The sequence below is a fragment of the Protomyctophum bolini genome, assembly GCF_963924005.1.
Source record: "Protomyctophum bolini genome assembly, chromosome: 2".
Lineage (NCBI taxonomy): Eukaryota > Metazoa > Chordata > Actinopteri > Myctophiformes > Myctophidae > Protomyctophum > Protomyctophum bolini.
Window position 1 is genome coordinate 18,539,002 of NC_137863.1, and position 27,225 is coordinate 18,566,226.

The window sequence follows — 27,225 nt, forward strand, 5'->3', positions numbered from 1 at the left end:
CCATCTTTTCGTGTGATAATGTTGTCACCCACTCTAACCAAGAAGCCATCTGCCTTGCTGAGATTACTATTTGATCCGAACAGAATGGATTCAGTTTTTCCCAGGTGTAAGGATATCACACTTGCACTTGTAGCAAGAGTATTTTTTATTGTCGTTGGCCTATTGATAAAGAATCACACTGGCACTCAGTCAGTGCATATAGAGACCACTAATAGTTTCAACTTTCTATTTTGTTAAATGCAATTTAGCTCTTTAAAATGCTCTTTGATACTTTGAGTGACCTCTTCAATGCGCTACAACATAATCTTTAGGAACTTTTAACTGGTTTTGCTTTGTAAGCCTGCTCCCCTTTCTCCTGCTAATGTCCATGTGTTATGTTAAACACCCGTTTTGTTTACAGCCGCTCATTCATGGCTCCTTTTCCTTTCAAGACGCAGCGTCCTGGTGGGGCTCTCTCGCTCTCTCTCTCTCTCTCTCTCTCTCTCCCTCCTTTTTTTAGCCATTCGGCAGATAATATTGCTCCGGGGCATTAAGCAAACTCACTGGTTCAGCAGGGGGGAAGTCAGTGGTTTACTTACTTTACAATGCAAATGACGCGGGGAAAAAAATAAAATAATAAGAAAAAAACACACCAGTCATTCACAACGCTAATTATAGCAATGTTAGGCCGGTGACTTGGTGACATCACACTGGTTATTAGCATGCGGGGAAAGGAGAGGGGGAGGGAGAGCAGAGCAGAGGAGAAACCGTTCCTCCGCTCTTCTCTTCAGTCCCTTCCGTTCCGTGCAGCCAGTCAGTCACTGCGCTGCGCTCCGTGCGCACTGGGAAAACAAGCAACTAAACTCATATATTTACTATCTATCTACACAAATGGATCTGGCCTCAACTTATTGTATACATCCAAGAAGAAGAAAAAGGGAAATTTATCACGTTTCTTTCGTTTGGATTGCATTATTATAAACTGGATTTGATCGCTCCGTTTTGTTTTTGGGACCCCTAGTAGCTGAGGACTTCTTTGCAGCCAGGCAGGGGGGATTTGTTTGTGCGTAACACGTATTTGGGCTTTTCTTTTTTTTAAGACCACCACGATCTCACTCACACTCACGACCCACCTCCTCACTTCCAAGAAGAAGGAGAAGAATCCTGTCGCTTGCTTGGTGAATGTGTTTGCGGAGAGAGGGGGGCTAACAAACGGGGCGTTTTGCGGAGGGGACCGTGCGTGCGTGGTGGGGGAACAGACAGCTTTGCGTCGTGGTATAGCAGCACTAGCAGGGCTATTACATACCAGAGACACAGACAGTCGGTCGGGGATTTATAACTGCTGCCTGTGGCACTGGAAGTCTGGAATGGTGCGAGACCCAACAAATCCTGCAATGAGCAAGACTACGGTTTCAAACTATACCGACGATGGGGACCTGATGATGAAGGGCTGCCTCGCTCATAGTTTGTAAAAAAGGTAAGAAGAATGGGCCTTAAATTAACTAGTTGTCACTCGCTCCGTTATTTTATTAGTGGTGCGTGACTGTTGCTGGAGGAGCTGACCAGCGCCTGGTTTGTCCCGAGACCCGACCCCCGCACACAACCATTATTATTTGCGCTACTCTTCCAGGCTTTTCAAAACTAGGCACAATGAAGAGCGCAGGCTATACTGCTACACATGCAATTAATTGCGCATTTTTATTTCATATTATCTATGCGTAATTGTGAGTGAAGACAAACCAAGGTAATTTAAGGCAGTTTCACACTTCCTCCATTTGAGGAGAGCTGCGAGTGTGTGTGTTGTTAAGCCTAGACCTCCACCCATTACAAACTTAGCCTACCTTTTCCCTTTAAAAATAAGAGGTGGGCAAAAGCAGTTAAACGCTGCACCCGAATCACCCCACTCGATCTGTTTAACCCCCCCCCCCCCCCCACACACACACACACACACCCCTCTCTCTCCACTCCACCGGTCCACCCCATTGCTGTGGCGCATTGGTCAGGGCAAACTGAGTCTGACCAGCGCTTTTTCGTACCGTCCCGGAGTAGGCTAGTAAAGCCGGGTCTTTGTTGCTGTGCAGCTCCTGTGGTCATGTTATGGATTGATTGAGTTAGTGGGCCTGCGGGTCAGGGATTAGCATAAGAACGGCCGGGCCAACCCGGCGGGATGATGAATAATGTCTGTGGCTTCAGCAGCTGACTGCATGAGTCAGTGAGCAACGGCAATGCCAGCTCGAAAAAAGGAAGGCAAAGTAGCCCAAATATCAAACAATGACAGCCAGGACTTTATACTGTTCATAATCATTCACCCTGGGAATTGGTACAGCAGCCTACAGCAGGTAGGCTTAGGCTAATAGTCTTTACTGGCTGCAGATTTTCCATCTGGGAAAGCCTTTATCCCTTCACTCCGTTTCTAAGGATAGTGTCACTTTATGAAGCAAGTCACTTAATGAATAGATAATGTCCTCCTTTCTCAGACGTGGAGGTCATTGCTGGAAAGCGGTTTGATGTTACAAAAATATCTCTCTTCTCCCAGTTTTTCTATACCCCTCTCTTCCAAATCCACCCACATCCCACACATGACCTGTAGTTTGATTTCAAAGACAGAGAACGGGAACATTTTCTATATTTGACTGCAGCAGCGAGAAAGAAGACACTGGACTCCCCTTCCCCCCAACTCATGCTATTTAACAAATTCTTGCTTGAGTAGAATTGCACCCCTGAGGTTGTTTGTACTGTATGTAGGCTACCATAGATTATGTTGCATGCGCTTGTCTGCCTGTAAAAGGAGAAATGTGCATGTCTGGGTAGGTATAGTTTGTGTGCGTGTGCATGTGCGTGAGCGCGCACACACACACACACACACACACACACACACACACACACTCACACACACGTATTAGTTCTACCGCATTCATTAGCCACTACTAGATTATAATGTATTCCGGCAGTTGGACACAGTAATCTGTATCAGTGGGAAGATGGAGCCACCACTAATTGGCTGCTAATGGCAAAGCATCTTTGGCAAGGTTGATTCTTGTCCAAAAAACACCCCCAGACTGATCCAACCAATGCCTGCTTGAATTTCACAATACAGCTAGAGGCCTTGCATATCTGTCTGTAAACGCGGACAGATAAACACTTGGAAGTCTGGTCTATATGTACGTGCATAGCGTTACACAGACATCGGCCTCACCAAGTCTTTCGAAACAGTGAGCGGAAATGTCTTGTTCTTGCAGAACAAAAGGCTGTTAAAAAGGAAAGTGTCCTCCTCTTTTTCCCCGTCCTTCCAGAGAAAACAAAAGCAAGGGGTGAGAGAGGGAGAAAAAAAGAAGAGAGGAGACTTGGCTGCTGCCTGCTCCCAGCTGTTCAGCCGACCTCTCCTCTCCTCTCTCTCCATCCCGCCTCCCTTTTAATGATGGGATTTTAATCCCACTGTCCGGAGTGATGCCATGGAAAAGTTCTAGTGCGGTTCTGGGAGTCACTTAGGAATGGGCCACGGAGCGGGGCTTTTCTGGTGGATTCCGTTCCCAAACCCACCAAGGCTGCGCTTCTGCTGCGCGGCTGTTTTTTGCATATAGGGTTTGAAATCAAGTCTTTTTTTGTTTTGTTTTTGTTAGAGCGAGCTTGAACGGAGTCTCGGGGAACATATTTAACTTTCTTTGCCAACATCATTCGTGTGCAGCTAGGTCTGTGAAAGCTCAACTTGTTCGAAGTTCCTGCACCACCGTTTTTCCAGTGATTCCTGCATGAATTTAGGTTAACCATCTTTACCGCTGATGTTGATTTGCTAACCTGGAAGATTTGGACAGATGTTTTTTTTTTAAGTGTCAAACTGTGCAAACTCACATCTAATGCGTAGTTTCTTTTAAGGTGTCAAACTGTGCAAACTTATCAAATGTGTCAGGTGCACATTAGTGATGGATGTTTCCTGGGCTGTTGACCTAAAAGCCACTGGACCAATAGCCAGCGTCGGTCCGTGTGGTGTGGCTGTTAGGGTCCCTATCACACTCTAGTTATCTATTAAAAACAGCCATCGCCTGGGTTACTGGGCTAATCCGCAGAGCAACAGTGTGCCGATAATTAACCCGGCGTGGTGAATGATTGTCTGGCTGAAATCGTGGTCGCAAAGATTACTGTCCGACCACATATCGCCATAGTTTGAAACAAGCCTCCATGTTCCTCGTGAACAGCGATACAGCTGAATTTATATCTCCCCAGGGAGGAAAGGCCAATCATGTTTAGAGAGGAAACAGTCCACTTCCCTCTCTCTCTCTCTCTCTCTCTCCCCTCACTTTACTTGCGAGTCATTTATGAGGCGTGTGTGATGAACTTGACTTGGACTACCAACGAGCCTCCGATCTCTCCTAGTTGAAATCATGTAGATGACGTAAAAACACAGGTTTATATTTCACTCCCTTCGACATGTGCATGAAGGGGTGGTGTGGGTGGGTTGGATTTTCTCGGCATGTGCATGAAGTGTGCTGTAAATCACGAGGGATGGAGAGAGGGGGAATAGAACGAACGCCAGGGCCCTGTAGGCAAATCTTTAACCAACTCTCGTGTGGGGAGATCAGATGCTTGTGAGGTGAAACACTCACGGATGTGCACTGTTCAGCGTACATCTTGAATACATCTATATTTGACAGTCAGGAGAGAGAAAGACAGAGAGAAAGAAGAGGATCATGGACAGAGATGCTGTTGAGGAGGGCCAAGCAGGAGCTCCTATAACCTCCATGGCTGTAGCACAGAGCAGAGAAGCGGTGTTTGGACAGTCCAGTGGTTGTGGTGTTGAGCAGGAATGCGGTGTGAAATGCTTTCCTTCAGGTCCACCTCCTCGTGCTCCTCCGGGCTATTTATATACCCCCTATCTCCAAGCATGCCCCACCATTCTGAGGCAGAATCGACTGCAAGCCACCTGGCAGCGTGTCAAAAGAGTGGGAGATGTGCGCCCGCGTGCTTCATGTTTATTTCTTTTTTTATTTATCCTTCCCGTCCTCATGCTTATCGGTGCCGTTTGCCATATTGGCACGCCGAACCATGATCTGCGTTCCAGCACAGTTGGTGGTAGTGATGCGTGTGTGTGTGGGTGGTGGGGGGGGGGGGGTCTCTAAGGAAACAGGAAAGCAATAGTTTATCCATTCTGTGGAGCGTGTGTACTTGAAGCTGTGAGTGGCCTCTAGAGTGCCACCCCAGCTAATCACCCATAAATAAATGATGGTGCCGAAGGTGCTGCGTTGTAATGAGCTGGCCTCGCTGCTTGCCCCCGGGCTACAGCGCCACGCCACTGGGACGGGGTTTCAGCTAGGACAGCTGCTTGATGACTTCAGTCCGCTGTATAGCTGCTGCGCTATACCGCTAACCGGTCCCATCAATATTTATGGGAGTGATATCTTGGCATGTCACATCGCTTGGTGTTAATATTAATGCGGGCGGTTTGCTGAAGCCTGTGGCTCCATGGTGATTGCCCTTCTACAAGGGCACGCAGGAAGTCGATGCAGTGTGTGGAAAGCTGAAGATGATAGGCGGCGCGGCTTATGGCCGATGACTCCTCAGGTGATGATGGAGAATTCGTCCAAAATGTGTGTATATTTATTTAAAGGATCACTTCTCATACCACCAGTCCCGGCGTGTCAGCGTAATGTTGTAATCACTGCATTGAGTTACACAGGGATTTAGGGGGGGGACGACGTTTCACGTGTAAATTCCATCATCAACATCCATTGAAAGCTAAGCCAAGTAGCCGTTGTTAAATATACACTTACAGGTCTCGTGAACATATAAATGAGCATGTTTGACTGTGTATATACATTCTTAACCAAGTTTAGATTCAGGCCCTGTCCACATGTAGTTTCTTTTCTTTGTGTTTGAGCCTGTCATCTACACGCAAAACATGTTTTTGGCCCCTGAAAACTAACTTTCTGGAAAACTCTAGAAAACAGTAGTTGTCTACCACATCATAGTGTGTGCCAAAGGTTATGGTTGCTTGTTGTGACATCATCTCCTTGGCGGCGTTATTTCCTTCCTTTGTTTACGTCACATTCGCACACGTACACATGAACGTACAGTACAGTTACTACTATCCCATCATATTGAGGAACAGGTGTTGGCATGTATGATGGAGGTCAGTGCTATATAATCCAGTCGTCACTGGTTTCATTCTGATTCAGTTGGTACTGACTGTAGCAAGGCTATATGTGAAGGGCTGGTTTCATTCTGATTCAGTTGGTACTGACTGTAGCAAGGCTATATGTGAAGGGGAGAGATGCGTTGCGTTCTAGGCACCGATGGAATGCACCCGTGATTGACGTTAACATAACGAGACAAGAGTATGAAAAAGTACTTCCTTTGAATGATTGCAACTTTTCTCAAATAATCGGTTCAGGGAAATAAAAGAGCTTCTGATTGGGTTGTCTTCGTGAGACTGCAGGCGATTTTGCAAAAAAAAAGAGAAAGAAATTGGAGGAGGAAATACTCATTTTTCAGAAAACTTTGACAAGGAGAATCAAGGTGACAAGCAACCGTGACATTGGACCAAATCTCTCTCTGTGCCTTAAGTGCTTCATACGCTAACAGATCTCAGGTCTGTCAGTCTGTCATTCTGTCAGGCAGTGTCCTTAAGCAGGCAGACAGGCAGTCTGTCTGGGTGGGTAATGGGATTGCCTCCCGCCTTGGCCCGCCTGAGGGGCAGGAGAGGTTAGCAGGGAAGTGACCTAGTGGCCACCCAGAGTCTCCCCCTGTGCACCAGACTAGAGCTTGGAGCTGCCAAGGACACAGACGGGATTTGTATGCGTACAGAGTCTCCTGCCTTGACATTATTGGAATACAAACCAGAGCTGTAGTGTATATAGGCCTGTATGTATCTTTAGTAACAGACCTGCAATGTACAATGTACCTGACACAGTTTGTCTTCATTAGGAAGACAAAAGCACTGATTTGCGGTCGGGCAGGAAACCTCTTATCTCCATATTCTGACCTTTTGTGTTTCTCGATCGTAAATTAACGCCCTAATTGATCATACTACAATAGCGTCACACAAAAGCGACAAAAGCAGCAGATCTGCAAGCTCAAAACACTGCTTTTGAGCTTGTTGATGTTCTACTTTTGCTACTTTTTTATTTTAATCCCAAAAAGTAACAATTTTGGACATATGAGGTTTCTACCCGACAGAGATGATATCTAGGCCCTCTTTTATTTTTTATTTTTTTACTTTTACAAGATTCTCAATTACACCTGGGCTATATAGTTTTATCACCGTCATGTTTTCAGCAGTAATGTAGAATCGGTGTGGTGGTCTAGTGTAAATATGACGTGTCAGTTTATTGCTTTCTTAACATGTTTGTGAGATAAAAGAGCAGATGGGTAGATAAGTGTCAAAATCAAACACACCGAGCCGTCTTCTCCCTCCGAAACACGGACAGTTTCCATTTTATGGCTGGGTGGGTCCCCTGCTCAACTTGACAGACGACAACCGAGCACTATCCTGGCTAAGCGTCTGCTAGCATTTGAAGCAAACCTTGTACAGACAGACAGACAGACAGACAGACAGACAGAAAGACTGTGTGTGTGTGTGTGTGTGTGTGTGTGTGTGTGTGTGTGTGTGTGTGTGTGTGCACGTACGCACATTTCTTTGTATTTACAGTACTGCTTTCCATCACTGTCAGTGGAAGTGTGCTGGTTATTTCCCTAGCCTGTTTGTCATTACATCGTTGCTCTTGGTGCCCCGGAGGATTGTGGGGGATATATAGTATCTGTGGGACCCCGTTGGGTTTCACTGTGAAAGGCGCCGCAGCAGGAAACCTTGACTCGTGAACTCCGACCTTTGATCTATGTGCAGTTTACGTTACACGTCCTGCACGGATGGAGGCCCTGCAGACGAAGCCCATGGTGGTTTTGAACATTACTTAGCTGGTTATCTTTAGTTTTGAACAGTACTTAGCTGGTTGTCTTTAGTTCTGAACAGTACTTAGCTGGTTGTCTTTAGTTCTGAACAGTACTTAGCTGGTTGTCTTTAGTTTTGAACAGTACTTAGCTGGTTATCTTTAGTTTTGAAGTTGAACAGTACTTAGCTGGTTGTCTTTAGTTCTGAACAGTACTTAGCTGGTTGTCTTTAGTTTTGAACAGTACTTAGCTGGTTATCTTTAGTTTTGAAGTTGAACAGTACTTAGCTGGTTAACTTTAGTTTTGAAGTTGAACAGTACTTAGCTGGTTATCTTTAGCCTCATCTCTAGGTTTCATAATACAAGCAGGTATTTTCTCATAAGATCAGGGGGGATTAATGAAAGGTGCAGAACAATTATTCACGGTACTATATTGATTATGGTTGCTTATATCTAACCTTTATATACCACCACTTACAGTATTGTACTTATAATACATTATGATATATTTGTAACTTGTAAGAGCCTAGATGTCTCCACTATAGGCCTGACAGTTGTTGTTTTGGTACAGCCTATCTTGTTATAGTTCAGCTTGTCCTTGTAGCAGGCTAGCAGCTACAGTATACTGTAACTATGGTTTGAGTCCTGTGCTCTTTGGCAGAAGTGCAGACCGTACCACAGACCTCAGTGTTATTGTTCTTCTTATGCATGAAAGCATAACCATCACCGCCTAGAATATTGTCCCAGACTCCTCAGTGTATTGAAATGTTGTCAGTTATTTTGTAATAAAGTGGTACCCTTTCCCTGCTTTGGTGTGCGGGCACTACCTTTTTGAATCGAAGCCTCTTCTATAGCCCAGCAGCGCCCACTAGTCGATGTGCGTATAGCTACGTTTCCTCTAACATTGAATCGTGTGTTCAACAAGTGTTCTCTTTCCCTCATAATGCCACTCGGAGTCCTGTTCTTTATTCACCGCATCATCTCTAAAAACTGTTCCCGTTTGCTTGCTTGGTGTTGCAGGAAAATCTGCGTTCACTGTAAGTGTCGTCGCGAAGAGCACGCAGTGACGGTCATGCCTGTGGAGATGGAGAAGACCGTGACCAAGCTGATGTACGACTTCCAGAGGAACTCCACCTCGGACGACGACTCGGGGTGCGCCCTGGAGGAGTACGCCTGGGTCCCGCCCGGGCTCAAACCCGAGCAGGTAACACCACGCATATCACGCACACACACACACACACACACACACACACACACACACACACACACACACACACACACATCACACTCACTCCAGAAGATTTGTTTTTTTGATGGCCATATGTAACGCTCTGCATAAATGTAATCTCCTGCAGTTTTCCAATATTGTCTGGTGAGATTGGAGCCGTGGCTCTGCTGCGCTGCTATATTTAGGCTGCCCGCCTCTCCATCATGTCTAGGTGTAAATGTCTCCCATCTACCATATGTGCTGTCTGCTGTGTGCAATGCACATTGCACCCTATGTAGCGCTCAGGTCATACAGCAATAGCATACGGTCTGCTCAGGATTTGTACATATAAGGGGATATAATTAAATCCTGGGGGAAGGAACTGCAATTTTGGTTTAACCGTAAGAAGTAAGAAGGACGATGTCAAAGTACTTTATATTGTTGAGAAACACACAACCAATGCATTTCTTCTGCTTGCAATCAGCTCTCTTAGTTATTAGTTAAGATATTTCCAGTGTACATTTGTGCCTCACTGTGCATGAGATGTTGACACAGACCTCGCTCAAACATGGATTATTCATCTCCACATTTAATGAAGTAGGACAAACCAATATCGTCATGTCATTATTTGTCATATCACTTTTAATGCTCTGCTCTCCAGTTATTCTGAAATAACCCGCATGGGGATTTAACACAGATTATAATGTGGCTCCAGTGGCCATATGAATCTCCCATTTGTTCCACTAGCAAAATGTTTACTGTGGTCTTCTTCGACGGGCCTCATGTCGACTCGGCTAAGCCGGCGTAATACGCAAACATATTATATGGCCCCATGCGCATCCAAACGAAATCCCCGGCTTTACAAGGCTCAGTTGGACCATAGGTGTACACGTGTGGGGAGGGTCCTCCTGCTTTATAGGACAATGAAAGCGTTTTATGGATAGCAGTTTCATTTTCTTGGCTGTGCCGAGAGCAAGCCTTATTGCCTGAGCAATGAGGCTGGTCAATATGCTGTTATACTGTAGTAGTACGGCCCCCTGCTTTCACCTCGCAGCGCTGCTGAGCACAGCTATTCCTCATCCCTCCCCACCCGGGGTCATTCCGTCTGACCCCTCAAGTCAATTAGGTTCTCGTCTAGTAGCGGGCATGTGGCCACTGGAACAGCCTCGCTGAAAATGGACCTCTAAGAAGTCTCTAAGTCTGTTCTGCCGGGTTTATCCCATTTAGGCCTGACGTCGATTAAAAAAAATATCTTCTAAATCATGACAGTGTTCTGAAATACCTATCTTTCGATGTCAGTGGTGCTCAATATTTCATGTCAAGGACCCCAGAAAGTATATGTAATAGGCCGCCGACCCCCATCTGAAAATATGTAATTTCAACGACCCCTCAGAAGCAAAGATTTGAGTTAAAAACGTTTGCTCTGTAAGAATATACAGTATATTCAAAGATTTGAGGCACATTTTCATGATTTTTCAAAAATAGCAGACCTACAAGCTCGTAGATCTGCTATTTTTCAATAGCTAAAGTATAACATAATGCTTAAAACACCAAAAGGGGTTCCCGCCATAAATGGGTTATAGTGCTGCATCCGTAGCTCGAGCGGTTCCTAGTTCTCCAACACCAAGTGCAAGTCATTCAAGCTGTGGAAACATGTTGTTTGACCTCTCGGCGTGGAGCGGAAGCACGCCTGATGAGGGGCTTTTCAACGCCCTCCTGTAGCCGAGAGAAACGAGGACACGGAGAGATCGAGAGAGAGGAGAAACGGTGAATATGAGCTAATCTCTAGGATCTGAATGCTATAGGTGTAGGTTACCCCACAGGGAGCACGCCTCTGTGCTCCGCGTAGAAGAGACCTGCTTTTCAGTCTCTGCTGGTATCAAATCATGCCTCTGTAACAGGAGCTTTAAGACCAGAACCACGGCATTCAATTAAATCTGTCCACCGGATTATGATGGATAACTCAAACATTGCTGCTTGTTGTAGCTAGCCAGGAGTCATGTGTGCCCTCACTGTGTGTGCACGCGTTCTGATTCGCAGTCAAACCAAACGACTTGTTAATGAAAAGAAGGTTTTCCATTTAATAAATCCTCACCTCGGGTTGTGTTTCATTAAGCTTATCCCTGTAACACAGACTCAATGAAATAAGTCCCCCTGTGCATCCAGCGCCGCATTCCACCCGTATCTCCCAAAGATGGCCTTTATTGAGTACGGTGGAGGAGTTATTGGGCCGCAGCCTGAGCGAGCCTCTGCCAATAACACTGTATTCTCTCTCCTCATCGCCGTCTAATAAAAAACACAGGAAGTTGCCAGGATACGGAAAGCAGAGGCCAAGAATGTCACCGAGGAGTGGGCCCTATATTCGCTGATAGTCTATCTCTCTCTCTACTGGCAGATAATACGAAGCTGTGGTTTTACTGTTCCGAGTCCCACTGTTGACCCTGACTCATTTCATTAGAAAAGGAACATTGTGTTTGCTGCACACACAACCATGTAGAGAGAGCAGACCTTATCAGGTCGGTGAGATGAAGAACTGATTGAACACAGTCTAGTGTTCATTTCACAGTGGTAACTAGTTATTAAAAGTTCTAGACTGGCAGAATTGAAAGTTTTTACATGGAAAAAAACTATCTTGACTAAACTAAGCCTTTGTCAACTGTGGTCACACCAACCAATTCATGGTCTTTTTATAAGTGAACATAAGCTTCACATAAGAATAGAGCCTTACCTGCGACACTGAGCCCACCCTGACCTCACTCACCTTGTCGTCTCCTCTCAGCGTTCCCAAATTGCTCGCATGTGTTGCTGTTACTACCGGCGTTTCCCCTCATAATATTACATCTAGTGTGACCCATAAACAAAGTGGCTCGTCGAGAGTGTCAGGACCACTTGTGTCATCTCTACAGGTCTGTCTGGACCTGTCTGTCTGTCTGTCTGGACCTGTCTGTCTGTCTGTCTGGCCATGGACTGCAATAGAAAGCAGCTGTGCACGGAGCCTTCACCCTGTCAGTCACCCTCGGCGCTCTGCTCTGCTGTGAAGGCCTGCCATTTGCTTTAGCTTTCAAAAAACGCCTTTCTGTACAGTGGAGAGTTTTGCTCCGTCTTCAGTTTCGTCTGCTTTCGATTACAGTTATTATCACAAGCTGCTTCTCCTGGCTCCCTCGCCAAGGCTGTGTGTCCACCGTGTGTGCGTGTGTGCGTGTGTGCGCGTGTGTGTGTGTGTGTATGTTCCTTTAGAACTTTGCTCGGGGCAGTGTGTCTTTCACCTCTAGAGTGTAAGGCTGTTATTGTTGGAAGTATGTTGCCTGATTTATTTTTATATTTGTGTGTGTGTGTGTGTGTGTGTGTGTGTGTGTGTGTGTGTGTGTGTGTGTGTGTGTGTGTGCGTGTGCGCAACTCTTTTAACACCACATCAGTAGTTGGTTGTACATGGCTACAAGTGTGTATGTGTGCACTTGTGAAAGAGAGACTGTGCATATCAGAGCTCCGTGATTTATCGGTTCTTGACCATTGAGTTGTTTTTCGGCGGCTATTCAGGGACCCCCCCAGTACCCCAAGCTATGCTGCTGGACACAGATCCGTCACCCCCCGCCAACACCAGTGGGAAGCCAACAAAAGCAGAGCATGAGGAATTGGGTTACAGCTGCGAGAACAAGAGGCCCCCGCAACCTGGACCGGCCATAAATTCACTCCCAACAACAAACATGTTGACATAACGCAATTTTCATGAAAATGTAGACGGCCGCTCATTGCCCTCTACGCCAAGCACGATGAAAAGCCCCGGGCACGTAGCTCAGCTTTGAAATGCGAGGATTTGGGAGAAAGCAGCAATGGTTGCAGTGGATTGCGTGCACCGTATATTATTTGAGTAGTGTGTTTTTGTCTTTTTGTCTTTGTGTGTGTGTATGTGTGTGTGTGTGTGTGTCTATATAATATGACTTTGTATGATAGAAACAGCTTCGTCAAGGACAGATGTGATGAGTTTCAGTCTGTAGATCCATTCATTTGAAAGATGGCCCATTAAGATTGGCTTGGCCCTAACCCTAGTCAGCACCTATCGATTGATTGTGTTTCTCTCTCTCTCTCTCCTTAGCCACTGCAAAGAACATGTTGCTTGAGAAATGTTCACATGTAACTCCCTGCCTACTACGATGCGTCTTGTTGAATCTTGGTGAAATTGTTCACCTCTCGTTCTTTGCGTTTAGGCGGCCTTTTGTGTTGTCACTCTTATTTCTATGGCCTGTATTATTCACCTTTCTCCCCATTCTCTCGCTCTCCCCTTTCCCTCGACCTTTGTCTTCTGCCTGCCGTGTAAATCCCATGACTGTCCAGTGTCCAACCTCGGTCTCTCTTATGTGACCGCTGGCCCCCAATTATACTGTACAGCCCTCTGGTATAGTGTAATACAAGCGCTGCAATAAATAACAGAGAGAGAGGACATTATAGTTGTCGGCCCCTGTAATGTGAAGAATGTCCAGAGTAATTGGGAACTGGGTGAGATTAGCATGAATCCCTCCTTGTTGTCACATGCACGCCCCGTTTACATGTGTGTTCCTCTGTGCATGCGTACATTTTAAATTGTGTGTGTGTGCGCGCGCGCATGTGTGTGTGTGATGGGTCAATAGTACATTCCTATGTCAGTGTGCGGGTGTGAGGCTAGATTCCATTAAGTCTCCGCAGGTTGACCATAAATCAAAGTGATTGTGTGTGTGTGTGTGTGTGTGTGTGTGTGTGTGTGTGTGTGTGTGTGTGTGTGTGTGTGTGTGTGTGTGTGTGTGTGTGTGTGTGTGTGTGTGTGTGTGTGTGTGTGTGTGTGTGTGTGTGTGTGTGTGTGTGTGTGTGTGTGTGTGTGTGTGTGTGTGTGTGTGTGTGTGTGTGTGTGTGTGTGTGTGTGTGTGTGTGTGTGTGTGTGTGTCTGCCTTTTTGCACGTGTGGCTCCACTCGAGCACTTCAGCCCTTTTTTGGCTAGAGTTTGAAAACATGTTGCCAATATATATCATGACTTGCTCTTATATTAAAAGTGTTGGGAGTTTGGAGTAAACGCCATGAAACCCATAGTCAACAAACTGGTTAAATGGTCAAGCAAATAGAGGTCTAAAAAAAGACAATGAAATGCTACAAAGTAACTAGGATACCAGGTAAACATGAAACCTAGGCGCATCTGTCTAAACAACAACATAAATGACATTCCTAGCGTTTGTGGACAAGCAGATAGTATACAGAATGTCTATCCCTTAACCGCTTGAGGCCTATTTTGTACTTTGAAACACGTCCGAAAATACCTAAACTAGCCGATCTACAAGCTCACAGAGGATCACGTCGTGATGTGACGTGTTGTGAGCCCATAGACATTCCTAGACATTCCTGTAACATTCCTAGCATTTGTGGACAACCAAACAACAGTATTCTCTATCTCTTAACTTAAACCACTTATTCCCATGGTCTATCTCTTAACTACGTATACCCCGTGTCTGTCTCTTAGCCACTTAAGGTCACAACGCATCACGTCATGACATGTTGGGAGCCATTTTATCTATTTCTTTCAAGCATTTTTTAGAATCTTTGCCTGTAAGGACATGGCCAAAACCATGGGTGCCAAGTTGAATGGACCCACCTGTGGATTATAGTATACCAGGCAGTGTCTGTTACCTCATGGACCTACCTGTGGATTATAGTATACCAGGCAGTGTCTGTTACCTCATGTGGACAATGCGGGTGACACACCCACGCCCACACTTTGCACTTTAATCCCATGTACACCGTGTTTTTGTACATGGGAGTAACATACATAGCATCCTTAGCATATGCTCACGCACCTTCATGTCTTACCTCAGGTACCAAATAGATACACGTTTCTATGCGTAAATATGTAGATTTCTTTTTTTTATTGATTCATCTTCCCCCTTGCCCCCTCCTTCTTCTATTTCCCCCACTTTCTCTTATGGAAATAACAAAAACAATGGAGCTTTGCACGTACACAAAACCAAAATCTCACCCACTGTTTTACCCCTTAAACATGTGACAATAAAGTTAATTCTGGATTATTCTGGATTGTTTTGAACGTGGTGAACTGACCGTCTGTGTCTCTAACCCTGGCCCTGCAGGTCCACCAGTACTACAGCTCGCTGCCCGAGGACAAGGTGCCCTACGTGAACAGCCCGGGAGAGAAGCATCGCATCAAACAGCTGCTCCACCAGCTTCCCCCGCACGACAATGAGGTGAGACACCAAAGACCCCGCTGACCCCCTCCTCCCTGCCCTCAGGGTACACCTTCGAGATGAGAGGGGAGAGTTACATGTGCACAGACTGCTTAATTTATGAGTTGGTGGTATGGGGTAGTCGTTGCTAATGCCCTACCTGATCACACTACAGCAGTGGTTTCCAACCCTTTTCATCTCAAGGCCCATTATCTATTGGCCATTTGAGCTACGGACGGGACACCAGGATGAGATTTAGCTTCTCAGACCCAAAACTAGACAATATTTTGTCGTTGGATAACATTTTGTCTACAATTCCATTCCTGTATTGATGTTGGTACCATTAGGAGAGACAACAGGGGGAAAGAAATAACAATTCTTCTACATTCTCTAATTGTGTAGACTTCTAGTAAATTAAGTAATGCAGTCTTGAGAGCATAAAAAAGAGCATTATCTGACACTCTCAAGTGAGTTCTCAAGAGTTAAGGATCTATAAGGGACAAGGGTCCATTTGGTTATGAACTCTCCATCATTTAGTTGGGGACCATCCGGAACCACCCCAATGACCACTGGTGGTCCCCGGACCACTGGTTGAAAACCACTGCACTACACTACAGCATCACACAAAAGCATCAAAAGTAGCAGATCTACAAACTGGATTACTTGCTGACTTAAGCCCGACACACACCGTCTGCGTCCCCCGCGCGGCGCCGCGCGGCGCGCACAGCCGCCTCCATTATTTTCAATGAACCTAACGCACACCGGCTCCGTCCGCCGCGCGGAGCAGCGCCGCGCCGCGCCGCGCCGCCCGGCGCGCCGATAGAACACAGTTCTATTTTCCAGGCGGCGCCGCGCGGCGCCGCGCAGCAACGCACCGCGCCGCACACGGTCGCAGACGGTGTGTGGTGGGCTTTACTTACTTATACTTACAAGCTGGATACACGGCATGAATTGATGTCTTTTAACAGGTTTACTGCCACCTGGTGGACGCAAGAACCAACGCTAGACTGCGACCCGGATCTACTTGGTTTTTGTGTCCGGTTTGGTCGGCCATCTTAGATGCTAAATAATTAGCGTCAATGTGCCGGTTGGATTCTAATTGGCGGAAGGTTCCATCACGAGCAGTTAATTAGCTAATCTTGTACAGTAGCTCTGTTACTTGAGAATTTGAACAGTATTAGACGTATGAGGTTTCCAGTCTCCACCTGACAGAGACCATGTAGGCAAACCTTTTACCCTGGTATTTTCATAAAAGTGCATTACAATTAGGTATTGAAGGGTAGAAAATTATGTGAAAGTTATATGAACCCAAACAGATATCTTGAATTTACCCAGAAATGTACCTATATATTCTATATCAAACAAAGACAACCATCTGTAAATAGCACATTTCACATGATGCTATTTAATATTGAGTACTATTCAGTTACTGAAGTTTAGCTTGTCTGTTGATCAATTATTTGATTGATTTATAAAATCATGTGTATGTTGCACGTGTCCAGGTGCGCTACTGCAACAGCCTCGACGACGAGGAGAAGCGAGAGCTCAAGCTCTTCAGCAACCAACGGAAACGGGAGAACTTGGGCCGAGGAAACGTCCGTCCTTTCCCTGTGACGATGACGGGAGCCATCTGTGAACAGGTAACAACAAAAAATAAAGTCAGGGAATAGAGGCAAGCCGAGTGCTGCTGAGAATGTCAAACGAGTGTGAAAACTCCAGTCCGTGATAGCGAGGTGCTCAAAGTTAAAACATCTTGTATGTGGAGAAGTGGGTTTCCCACTGGGAAAGGATTCATAGTCCGTGGACGGGTGGGACATTTGGTATATAGTCTTTTTTATTGGCCTAAATTATTGTCTATATACATATATTCATGAATCCACTTGCTGACCGGCTGTCGGTATTGGGCAATTTATTTGTCCACTTGCCCAAAATGTGCTGATCTCATCACATTTGTGCTGACCTCATCACATTTGTCATGACGCCTACGGCCGTTTTTAGCCCAAGGAGTGTTTTTTTTGTGCAAAACTAATGCTTGGAATGGATTCAGAATCATGAAAACCCCCTAGTTTTACATGTCACATACTACTTAAGCATAAGGAAAGTTTAACAATTTTGCCTGCCATAGGATGTTAGTGGAAAAAGAAATTGCCCAATACTCACAGCCGGTCAGCAAGTGGATTCATGAATGTATGTATATATAGACAATATTTTAGGCCAATAAAAAAGACTATACACCAAATTTCCCACTTTAAACAAAAGAAGCCTGTCGGCTGCCGGACTATCAAGCTTGTGCCGGTGGGACCCCCCTTCTCCGATGACAAAAAGGTCATTTTTTAACATCATCTCTCACCATGAAAGGTTGGAATGAAATCACAATGGTAAGAAAATATCACGGCGTTCCAAAGTATCATTTCCGCGTGGCGTCCCAGTGAATTGAGCGTGACGGGATCAAAGCCGCATCGTTCCGCCACGGCGGTGTGACATGCAGGCATTCTGAATAGTGTCATTTCTGGCCTTTTGCTGTGATTAAGGAGAGGCGTGACTCTGGTGACTTCTAAAGGGCAACGATATGAATGCTCTCAGCCTCCACAATGGAGCAGTGACCTGGTCACCGTCTGCTGCTTTTGCTGATTTTGAGAGCCCAACTATTTTTTCTAATCCTAGACTTTTTTTTGTTAATCTACAAGTTCACAGCACATTGTCATGCAATGAGTTGTGTGAGCAAGTATATCACCCACCCACACCCACCCACCCCCAGGGCGAGTCACACCCACCCACCCCAAGGGCGAGGTAGCAGAATGTTGTGTATTGATTGAATTCCCCTCCCCCATGACCTCCCTGCAGACGTAAGCTGCGTACCGGTTAGGTAACCTCATTGTAACTCTCTCTCTCTCTCTCTCTCTCTCTCTCTACCTCCCTCCCTTATTTCCCCACCTCTCTAAATGTCCCACCTGACCTTTCTGTCTGTCCCGTCTCTCTTTTTCCCTTCGTTGATCCTTTCTCCATCTTTCTTCTATGTTTTCTCCCCGTCATGCATGTCACCATCCTCATGTCGGACCCCTCACCCCCTCCCATCATCATCATCATCGCCCGCCCCATCTTCATATGAACAAATCTCTCCATCACTCTCTCACCCAATTCTCTCCATCTGGTCCTCGACATATTCTCATTCGTCACCGCTCTCCTGACCTTCAGGTCCTGTCGGTCAGCCCTGCCCACTCCAACCCCCCACTGCGGCGTTCACTTTCATTTCAAAGAGGATTTATTAGCTCCGGAAGTGTCCCAGAGTAGGGCTAAAACTGTCCATTTATTTATTAGCGATTATTCTATCGATTACCTTCTCAATAATTGAGAAACGTGTAAATCACATATTTCACATATCGACATCGAATCAATTAAACACATTTTACGGGATTGGTTTCTTGGATGAGTAGTAGAAATTTGGTCCGGATGTACCGATACAATTTCGCCTTCCCGATACGATATACATAACTTGCGTATCAGTCGTCGATACCAAGTACTGATCCGATAATTTAATAATACAAAAAATAATACAATGTACAATAATTGAGTACTATATAGACAAATAGTATAAGTCCAAAATGTATTTTGGACTTGGACAGACCTAGTTGTCCTGACCTCTTATCCATCATTTATAAATTATGGATAATTAGTGTGGACATAGACTGTTATTCGGGGGAAGAATGCAGCAAAACATCTGAAGAATGCAGCAGTGTGCAGGGAGTATAAAACGGTAGTGCAACGTCAACTGAAGCATTGAAATACAAAATAAAACGGACAGTTAGCTCAACCGTCTGGGCAGCTGGACGGCGTGCCGTGGGTTCGACTCCCGATCCCGGTGTCACTCCCCATCTCTATCCCCCTTTCCTGTCTATATACTGTTCACTATCAATAAAGGCAAAAAAAGCCCAAAACAAATCTTAATAAATAAATAAATAAAATAATTAATTAATAATAATAACCTTTTATTACTGTAAATGACATAATCATGTGTTAAATTACGTGACTGGCATGCTCGCCGATACCGACTGCCAGCATTTCAGGCAGAATCGGCAGCTTTTCTGATGCTGGTGGTGTCAGTATGGGAACAACTCTAGTCGGGAGACATAAACATAATAAACTGTACACATCGCATCTTTAACACATGATGATGATCACATTAACACCCTCTCTCTCTCTCCCTCGTCAGTGCGGAGGTCAGATCAACGGCGGGGACATCGCGGTGTTTGCGTCGCGGGCAGGCCACGGCGTGTGCTGGCACCCCGGCTGCTTCGTATGTGGCATCTGTGACGAGCTCCTGGTGGACCTCATCTACTTCTACCAGGAGGGCAAGATCTACTGCGGCCGACACCACGCTGAGAGGCTGAAACCACGATGCACGGCCTGCGACGAGGTATACAGTCTGTCTGTCTGTCTGCATGCGCCACCAAACACACGCACGCACGCACGCACGCACGCACGCTAGGGCTTTAAGCAACTAGTCGACCTTGTTGGTACTAGTTGACTAGTTGTTTTTTTTGTCAAGATCAGCTAGATTGTAGTTATAGTCACCAATGTACACAGTTTTTAAATGTACAACTATTATTAAAAATATAATAATATTTTTTTAATCAGCCCTAACGCACACACGCGCGCGCGCACGCACACACACACACACACACACACACACACACACACACACACACACACACACACACACACACACACACACACACACACACACACACGCACACGGTGTACATGCATAGATGCATGCATGCATAACATAAACGCACACATGTGTACAAATAAATGCATACATAAACATATAGGCCTACTTTATCTATATTGCAAAAGTGGGGAAATGTGTTTATAGTAACTCACACTGACACACATAGGCTACTTTAAGTCTAGCTTCTATGTGGGACAGGGGCACTGTCACAGCTATTTATAACAGGTGGACTGGACAGACACGCACGCACGCACACTCTCTCCCCCTCTCTCGTACTCTTTCATGGGGTCAGCTTTCAGTATCGTGATCCTGCCAGTATGACCCTCTTAAGACACTCTGCAGAGGGTGACGGAGACGCAGTGCTTCATTGGACATGGCACTGAAAGACAAGTCTGTGTCCTAATAGCGCCGTCATTAAAAGTAAAGGCACCATTAGCCGTTCTCCAGATCTCCGCTCGCCATTAGCCACCAACTGTAGACAATCATTGCTGTCGGGGCTTACACCTCGTATCTCCAAATTTCAACTCGTGTCGTTTCTTTGTAAATTAATGTCCTACTTCCTCGTACAAGAGTGTTGCACAGAAGTGGTTAAAATAGCTGACGTGCAAGCTCAAGGTCATCTTGTAAATCGGCTATTTTAGCTATTTAAAATGTATTTCAGGAAACACAAATTCTAACCTGACGCGGCCAGATCCAATAAGCTTGCTACACATGTTTGTTTCACAGCTTATTGGGATCTGGGATCGCGGAAGCAAATTCGATGACGGGGCTGTTCCTTTTTTTCAAGATACATGGTAGATGATTGGATGGGACCGTCTGTCTATCACCGTGTGGGCGTGCAAACACAACCAATCATATTGACGTGTCTGTATAGCTTCACATCCGGTTTCGCACATATCCCGCCCTTAGCTCACGCTGATTGGTTCGGTACGGAGCGGTTCGGCGTTGGCTCAACTCCCTGCGAGATTCCAGATGGATGTGGTGTTGGGGAACATGGTTACCCAATACCGCCCCCAGCTGGCAAAGTCAGGTTACACAAATTCAGGAACAGTTTTGGACATACAAGGTTTCAACCAAACAAACCACAATGACAAAAAGACGAGCTAATAACAGCATTGCAGAGCGGAGAAAGCGGAACGGGGGTGGTTGGGCGGATGGATGGACAGACGGGGAAGCCCAAGAATTACTACTGGCAACCCAGCAAGCCTTTGTACTGTTATTCACTGTAATAAAGCAGGAAGCGCTTTTCCTCTGGGGATTTGTGGTAAATGACACCCCCCTCCTCTTCTCTCTCTTCTGCTTCTCCCCCCCTCATCCTTTCAGATCATCTTTGCGGACGAGTGCACCGAGGCGGAGGGCCGTCACTGGCACATGAAGCACTTCTGCTGCTTCGAGTGTGAGACGGTGCTGGGAGGCCAGCGCTACATCATGAAGGAGGGCCGGCCGTACTGCTGCACCTGCTTCGAGTCCCTGTACGCAGAGTACTGCGACTCCTGCGGGGAACACATCGGTAAGCTATGATGTAACCCCACTTTTTTACATTCACCACTTGAACCCTATAGTACCCCAAGTATGCGAAGGGGGAACATTGGCCGAAAATGGCAAGCTTGTAGATTGGCTATTTTCGGCGAAGAGGTTTTTGTGTAGATGGACGGGAAAAAAGAGCAGAGCAGACCAAGCACAGATCAAGAGGTTGAGTTTTCTAAGTACTGTATTATTTAATTGGTTACTGTAGTGTAGTACACTTCGAACTGGCAACCTTTGTGGTTACCATCCGGGCCACTCTACCCCTGACCCACCGCCGCCCCATTATGTGTAAACAAAAAATTATAATGATTTACACAGAACTATCTGTGAAATCTATGAAAAAGTTGAACGTGCAACACATTTTTATGCAATATTATGTAGTGTGTGTGTGTGTGTGTGTGTGTGGACCCCTTAACTTTCTCACCTAAGGGGTCCTTGGCCTTAATTAAACCCCCAAGAGGAGTGGGCGTCTGCTTCTGATGTAGCTGGAGTTTTATTGTGCGAGAGTAAGACGACAGACCCAGTTTGTGTCTGGAATTGAAAGAGTTCATGTGGCCTGATTTGTGGCATTTTCTTTTAAACTCGCACTTCCTCGATAGCGTGATAAAAACTTGCGCTTCCTCGATAGCGTGACAAAAACTTGCGCTTCCTCGATAGCGTGACAAAAACTTGCGCTTCCTCGATAGCGCGACAAAAAGTCGCGCTTCCTCGATAGCGCGTCAAAAACTCGCGCTTCCTCGATAGCGCGACAAAAACTTGCGCTTCCTCGATAGCGTGACAAAAACTCGCACTTCCTCGATAGTGCGACAAAAACTTGCGCTTCCTCGATAGCGCGACAAAAACTTGCGCTTCCTCGATAGCGTGGCAAAAACTTGCGCTTCCTCGATAGCGCGACAAAAAGTCGCGCTTCCTCGATAGCGCGTCAAAAACTCGCGCTTCCTCGATAGCGCGACAAAAACTTGCGCTTCCTCGATAGCGCGACAAAAACTCGCGCTTCCTCGATAGCGCGACAAAAACTCACGCTTTCTCGATAGCGCAACAAAAACTTGCGCTTCCTCGATAGCGCGACAAAAACTTGCGCTTCCTCGATAGTGCGACAAAAACTTGCGCTTCCTCGATAGCGCGACAAAAACGTGCGCTTCCTCGATAGCGCGAGAAAAACCCACAGGCAAGGTCACACAGCTGTGGTGACATTAGCTTACAGGTGTAGCACAGAAACGTAACATAATCAGTATCACTTAAAATCTGCATGATGTCAGATATTTATAGATGGATAGCCTCAGGGAAATCATTTACTAACCTCATATTTTCACGAGGCAAATTCTGTAGTGTTGAGCAAAGAAACGACTTAAAAAGAACAACATCTCTAGATCGCTTCTCGATGTATGTCTCATGTGTGTGTGTGTGTGTGTGTGTGTGTGTGTGCATGTGCATGTGCACCTAGAGCCCTCTTCGGGATGCCCAGCTGTGACTTGGCACGTCCCACTCGACAAATTTGCTCTGTAATTATTTGTCAGACAGGATACAGGAAAGTATTTGGCTCAAAAAGCCCCAACTGATTATAAATTGGAACCATCGGAAAACATAGTGGAACCAGATGGCAGCCATTAGCAAATAGCTGCTTTTCTCTCCCCTCCGACAACTCCAAACATACTTAAAATGCAATGTGTTTATACAGTGCTTGGGCAAGCTTTGTAATGAGTTTGCCCCTAAACCCAGATAAGTGTTACCACTGCAGGCTGTGCTTTCTCACCCCCCCCCCCCCTCCTCTCAGTCAAACACTGACTTGAAATATTCTACTCTGTTCCTATAAAAAAGTGCCTTTTTAATTAGGACATTTCTAACTCTAACTCCAGTGTTTTATATGAAGCTCTTGGATAATGATATATATGGGCTCAGTCCGTATTCCATTCCCAGTGGACAGACGTGCGTTGCCTCTCTGCATGTCTTTCTAGTGCTAATTTCAGTGACTGAAACTACGATGAAAAATGTTCCTTTGACCACGTTTTTCACTGACGGAAACGAAATAAAAACTCGGCTGTGATGACTAAAACTGAGACTAAATATCATGACAGTTCGAGTCAACAAATAAAAACTACCGGTAGACTAAAATGTTAAGGAGGGACTAGTGTGGGGGAAGAGTAAAACTAAAAGACAAGTCATTTTATGTTTGGTTGCGAAACATTCCAGACGCTTTGTGAGCTTGTAGATCGGCTATTTTCAGCATGCAACCCAAGTGTAAAATCAGGCATTATACCGCCATCAAGGCCTGTGAAAAAGTTTTTTTCGTCGTAAAAATCAACTGCAGATTTACTCGACTAAAATCTTGATGATATTTAGTCGACCAAAACAATATAGAATAAAACTAAAACATTTCAGATGACTAAAATATGACAAACTAAATCAAAATTCTATTCAGCGGCAGTGGCTCGGGGCTCAGGTGCATGGTTGCATGGTTTCTCCACCATCGGTGTATGAACGTGTGTGTGTGTGTGTGTGTGAATGTAATGCACAATCTAATGTAAGTCGCTTTGGATAAAAGCGCTATATAAATGCCAAACCATTTACCATTTATTCAAAAGACTAATGACTAAAACTAAATAAAAATGGTCAAACTTGTCTTTCCCACAGGCATCGACCAGGGCCAGATGACATACGACGGACAGCACTGGCACGCCACGGAGGGCTGCTTCTGCTGCGCGCGCTGCAAGCGTTCGCTGCTGGGCCGCCCCTTCCTGCCCAAACAGGGCCAGATCTTCTGCTCGCGCTCCTGCAGCCTGGGGGAGGAGCCCAACGGCTCGGACTCCTCCGACTCCGCCTTCCAGAGCGCGCGCTCCACCCGAGAGTCGAGGCGCAGTTCCAAGGCGGGGAAGAGCGGAGGAACGGCCGGGGGAGGAGGAGGAGGAGAAAGGGGCCAGGCCGGGGGGAGGTTCTCCGGCGAGGTGGACCCGCTGTCCCTGCAGATGGACCTCCTCAGCCTCTCCAGTCAGACGCCCAGCCTGAGCCGCGAGCCGCCCGCGTGGCAGAGCCAACAGGACCACCAAGGGGCCGACTGCTACCCGTACGAGTCCCGCGGCCCGTCCGACCCCACCGCCAACAACGCCCAGCCCACACCTCTGCAGCTCCTCAGCCAGTGCAACGTCAGGACTGCCTATAACAACAACAATAACCCTGCCTCCTCGTGCGGGCAGCAGCAGAACGGCCAACAGCAGGACCCCATGAGGGTCAAGGAGAACGGAGGCGTGGTGAAGAGGCCGCCCATCTCGGCCCTGAAGGGCCACTCGCTGAACGAGGCCTGGTTCCACGGGCCGGGCCCGGAGGACTACTACCCTCCCAAGCTGAGGAGCCAGCAGAGCTACAGCGACAACATGGCGCCGCAGCATCACGGCGGCTTCTCTCCCGACCGGCGCTCGGTCAGCCTGCACGCCGGCTTCCAGAGGGACAGGGACATGGTGGCCGCTCTGCCGCCCGCCCAGCAGCTGGCGAGGAGCAGGAACCCCATCAACGCACTTAACTTCAGCGAGCAGCTAACGGATCTGGAGCAGACCCCGAGGGGATCCATGGAGTCTCTGGCCCTCTCCAACGCCACAGGTTGGTACAGTCAGTCAGGGATCTGTCACAGCTGTCTGTCTGTCTGTCTGTCTGTCTGTCTGTGACCAACTTATTGATTTTGATACTGATTTGGTTTCACTATTGTCCTTCCACTTGATAAAAAACAAAATGTAATTTATCTTATTTTATTACAATGAACAAACCGCTCTTTACTCATGGTTTTCCAGGGCACTCGGCAGATAGGGGCGGCAGGCGGCAGGAGCACCTCTCCCGTTTCTCCATGCCCGACCTGAGCAAAGACTCCGGCATGAACGTGTCGGAGAAGAGCAACATGGGCACCCTCAACTCCTCCGTGGCGTACCGCAGCTCCGAGTCCCTCCGCAGCCTCACCGCCGGCCAGCCCTACCTGGAGATGGACCCCCCCAACGCCTCCCGCCAGTACCCCATGCCGTACTGCGACGCGCCGGGCTTGGCCGTGGCCCACCTGCCCCCCGGCTTCACCTACCAGGAGGAGGACCGGGTCAGCCTGGTGAGCAGCGCCAACGCCGCACGCCTTCCGCCCATCGCCGAGCGGCGAGACGGCGGCATCGGAGGTGGAGGAGGAGGCCGGGGAGGAGCAGATCGAATCCACGTCGAAGACCCCGGGGAGACCCCACAGAGGCGCCGGCACCACCACCACCGCTCCCGGAGGTCCCGGCGCTCCCGCTCCGAGAACGCGCTCCACTTGGCGGCGGAGCGGCGGGACCGCCCCCCCGAGCGGCCGCTGCAGATGCGCGTCCGCGAGGACTACGACCGCTTCCCTCCGCCGCGCGGAGCCACCAAGGACCAGTTCGGGGGCGGGGTCCTCCGAGGGGGGGGCGGGCGCTATCAGCCGCAGCCCTTCAGGCAGTGCCCCCGCACCACCTCGGACCTCACGCTGCAGAACCACGCGGGCGGCGCCACGCACCGCCGCGCGGGCCTCAGCCAGTACTCGTCCTGGGACGACTACGACGACTACGACGACGACTGGTGCTCCACCTGCTCCTCGTCCTCCGAGTCGGAGGACGAGGGCTACTTCCTGGGCGAGCCCATCCCCCGGCCCGTCCAGCTGCGCTACCTCAGCAATCAGGAGCTCATGCACAAGTACAACGGTGGCGGTGGGGGCGTGCCCAGCGCACGTGGCGGCGGCGGGCAGCTGCACACCCGCAAGCGGCGGAAAAGCAAGAACTGCATTATCTCCTAACGTTCTCTCTCTCTCAGAGACACAGTCACACACCTCGCCTGGGCTAAAGGAAGCGCCCCCCCCCCCCCCCCCCCCCCCCCCATGTCCCAGCCAGCCTGCGTGTGGGAGTGTGTGTGTGTGTGTGTGTGTGTGTGTGTTACACTAGTATACAGTATTTCATCTGAAACTAAAAATGTAAAAAGAAAAAAAAAAAAACGTCACTTCTTTTCAGTGTTGATGAGTGTTGGGTGTCGTGCGGTCGCCAGTATGTGGTATACTTACTGAAGTCGGGTAAACAGTGTAAAAGCACCAATGTTTGCATGTGTTTATCCATCTTACAACAGTGTCAGAAATACTTGAGTGTCGCGGCTAACAGTACACGCGCAATCCTATTAGTCAAGGCAAAATGCTTCTGAAAGCCATCGCGTTGCAGTTAATTACAATAAATGTCTTTTCCGTGCAGAAAGCCATGTTAAAAAGGTACAAAGTCACATTAGTACAGTCGTAGTGTGGTTCTAGTCACACAGGATATACTGTACTATTGTATTCGGTTAATAGTAAATGTACATAGGCAAATGAATGAATAAATTCACTTAAGTTAAGGAAGTCAATGTAAATATGATTGTACAGTAAATGAGGCCCCAAATATTTTTATATTTTGTATGGATAGAATCATTTATGTATTGAATATCTATAATGTAGAGGTAGACCATGATGACAAACACAACGCATGCATGCTTTATTTGGCTAACCTGATCCTGCAGTTGGAATAAAAAGAGTATTTCACAGAGACCTTTTGAGTGACATGTCGTGTTTCTCTTGAGAGTGCGTGCGTGCGTGCGTGTGTGCACACACGTGCGCGAAAGCATGTCTTGTGCTGCTTGTGCACAGGAGTGTGTAAGAGTAGTCTCTCTATCAGTCATCTTTTCCATCTGTCTAATGGGTCATGA

The 27,225-nt window shown here is 47.1% G+C and overlaps 1 protein-coding gene across 1 annotated transcript; it reads left to right on the top strand.

Moving 5' to 3' along the window:
• The first annotated feature begins 785 nt into the window (after positions 1–785).
• On the top strand, positions 786–27,067 carry prickle2b (prickle homolog 2b). The gene is made up of 8 exons (XM_080793033.1): positions 786–1,456; positions 8,880–9,063; positions 15,171–15,284; positions 16,766–16,903; positions 19,474–19,677; positions 21,319–21,505; positions 24,154–25,113; positions 25,302–27,067. The coding sequence occupies exons 2-8, from the start codon at positions 8,932–8,934 to the stop codon at positions 26,294–26,296; spliced, it is 2,730 nt and encodes a 909-aa protein (XP_080649159.1). The 5' UTR covers positions 786–1,456; positions 8,880–8,931; the 3' UTR covers positions 26,297–27,067.
• The last annotated feature ends 158 nt before the right edge of the window (positions 27,068–27,225 follow it).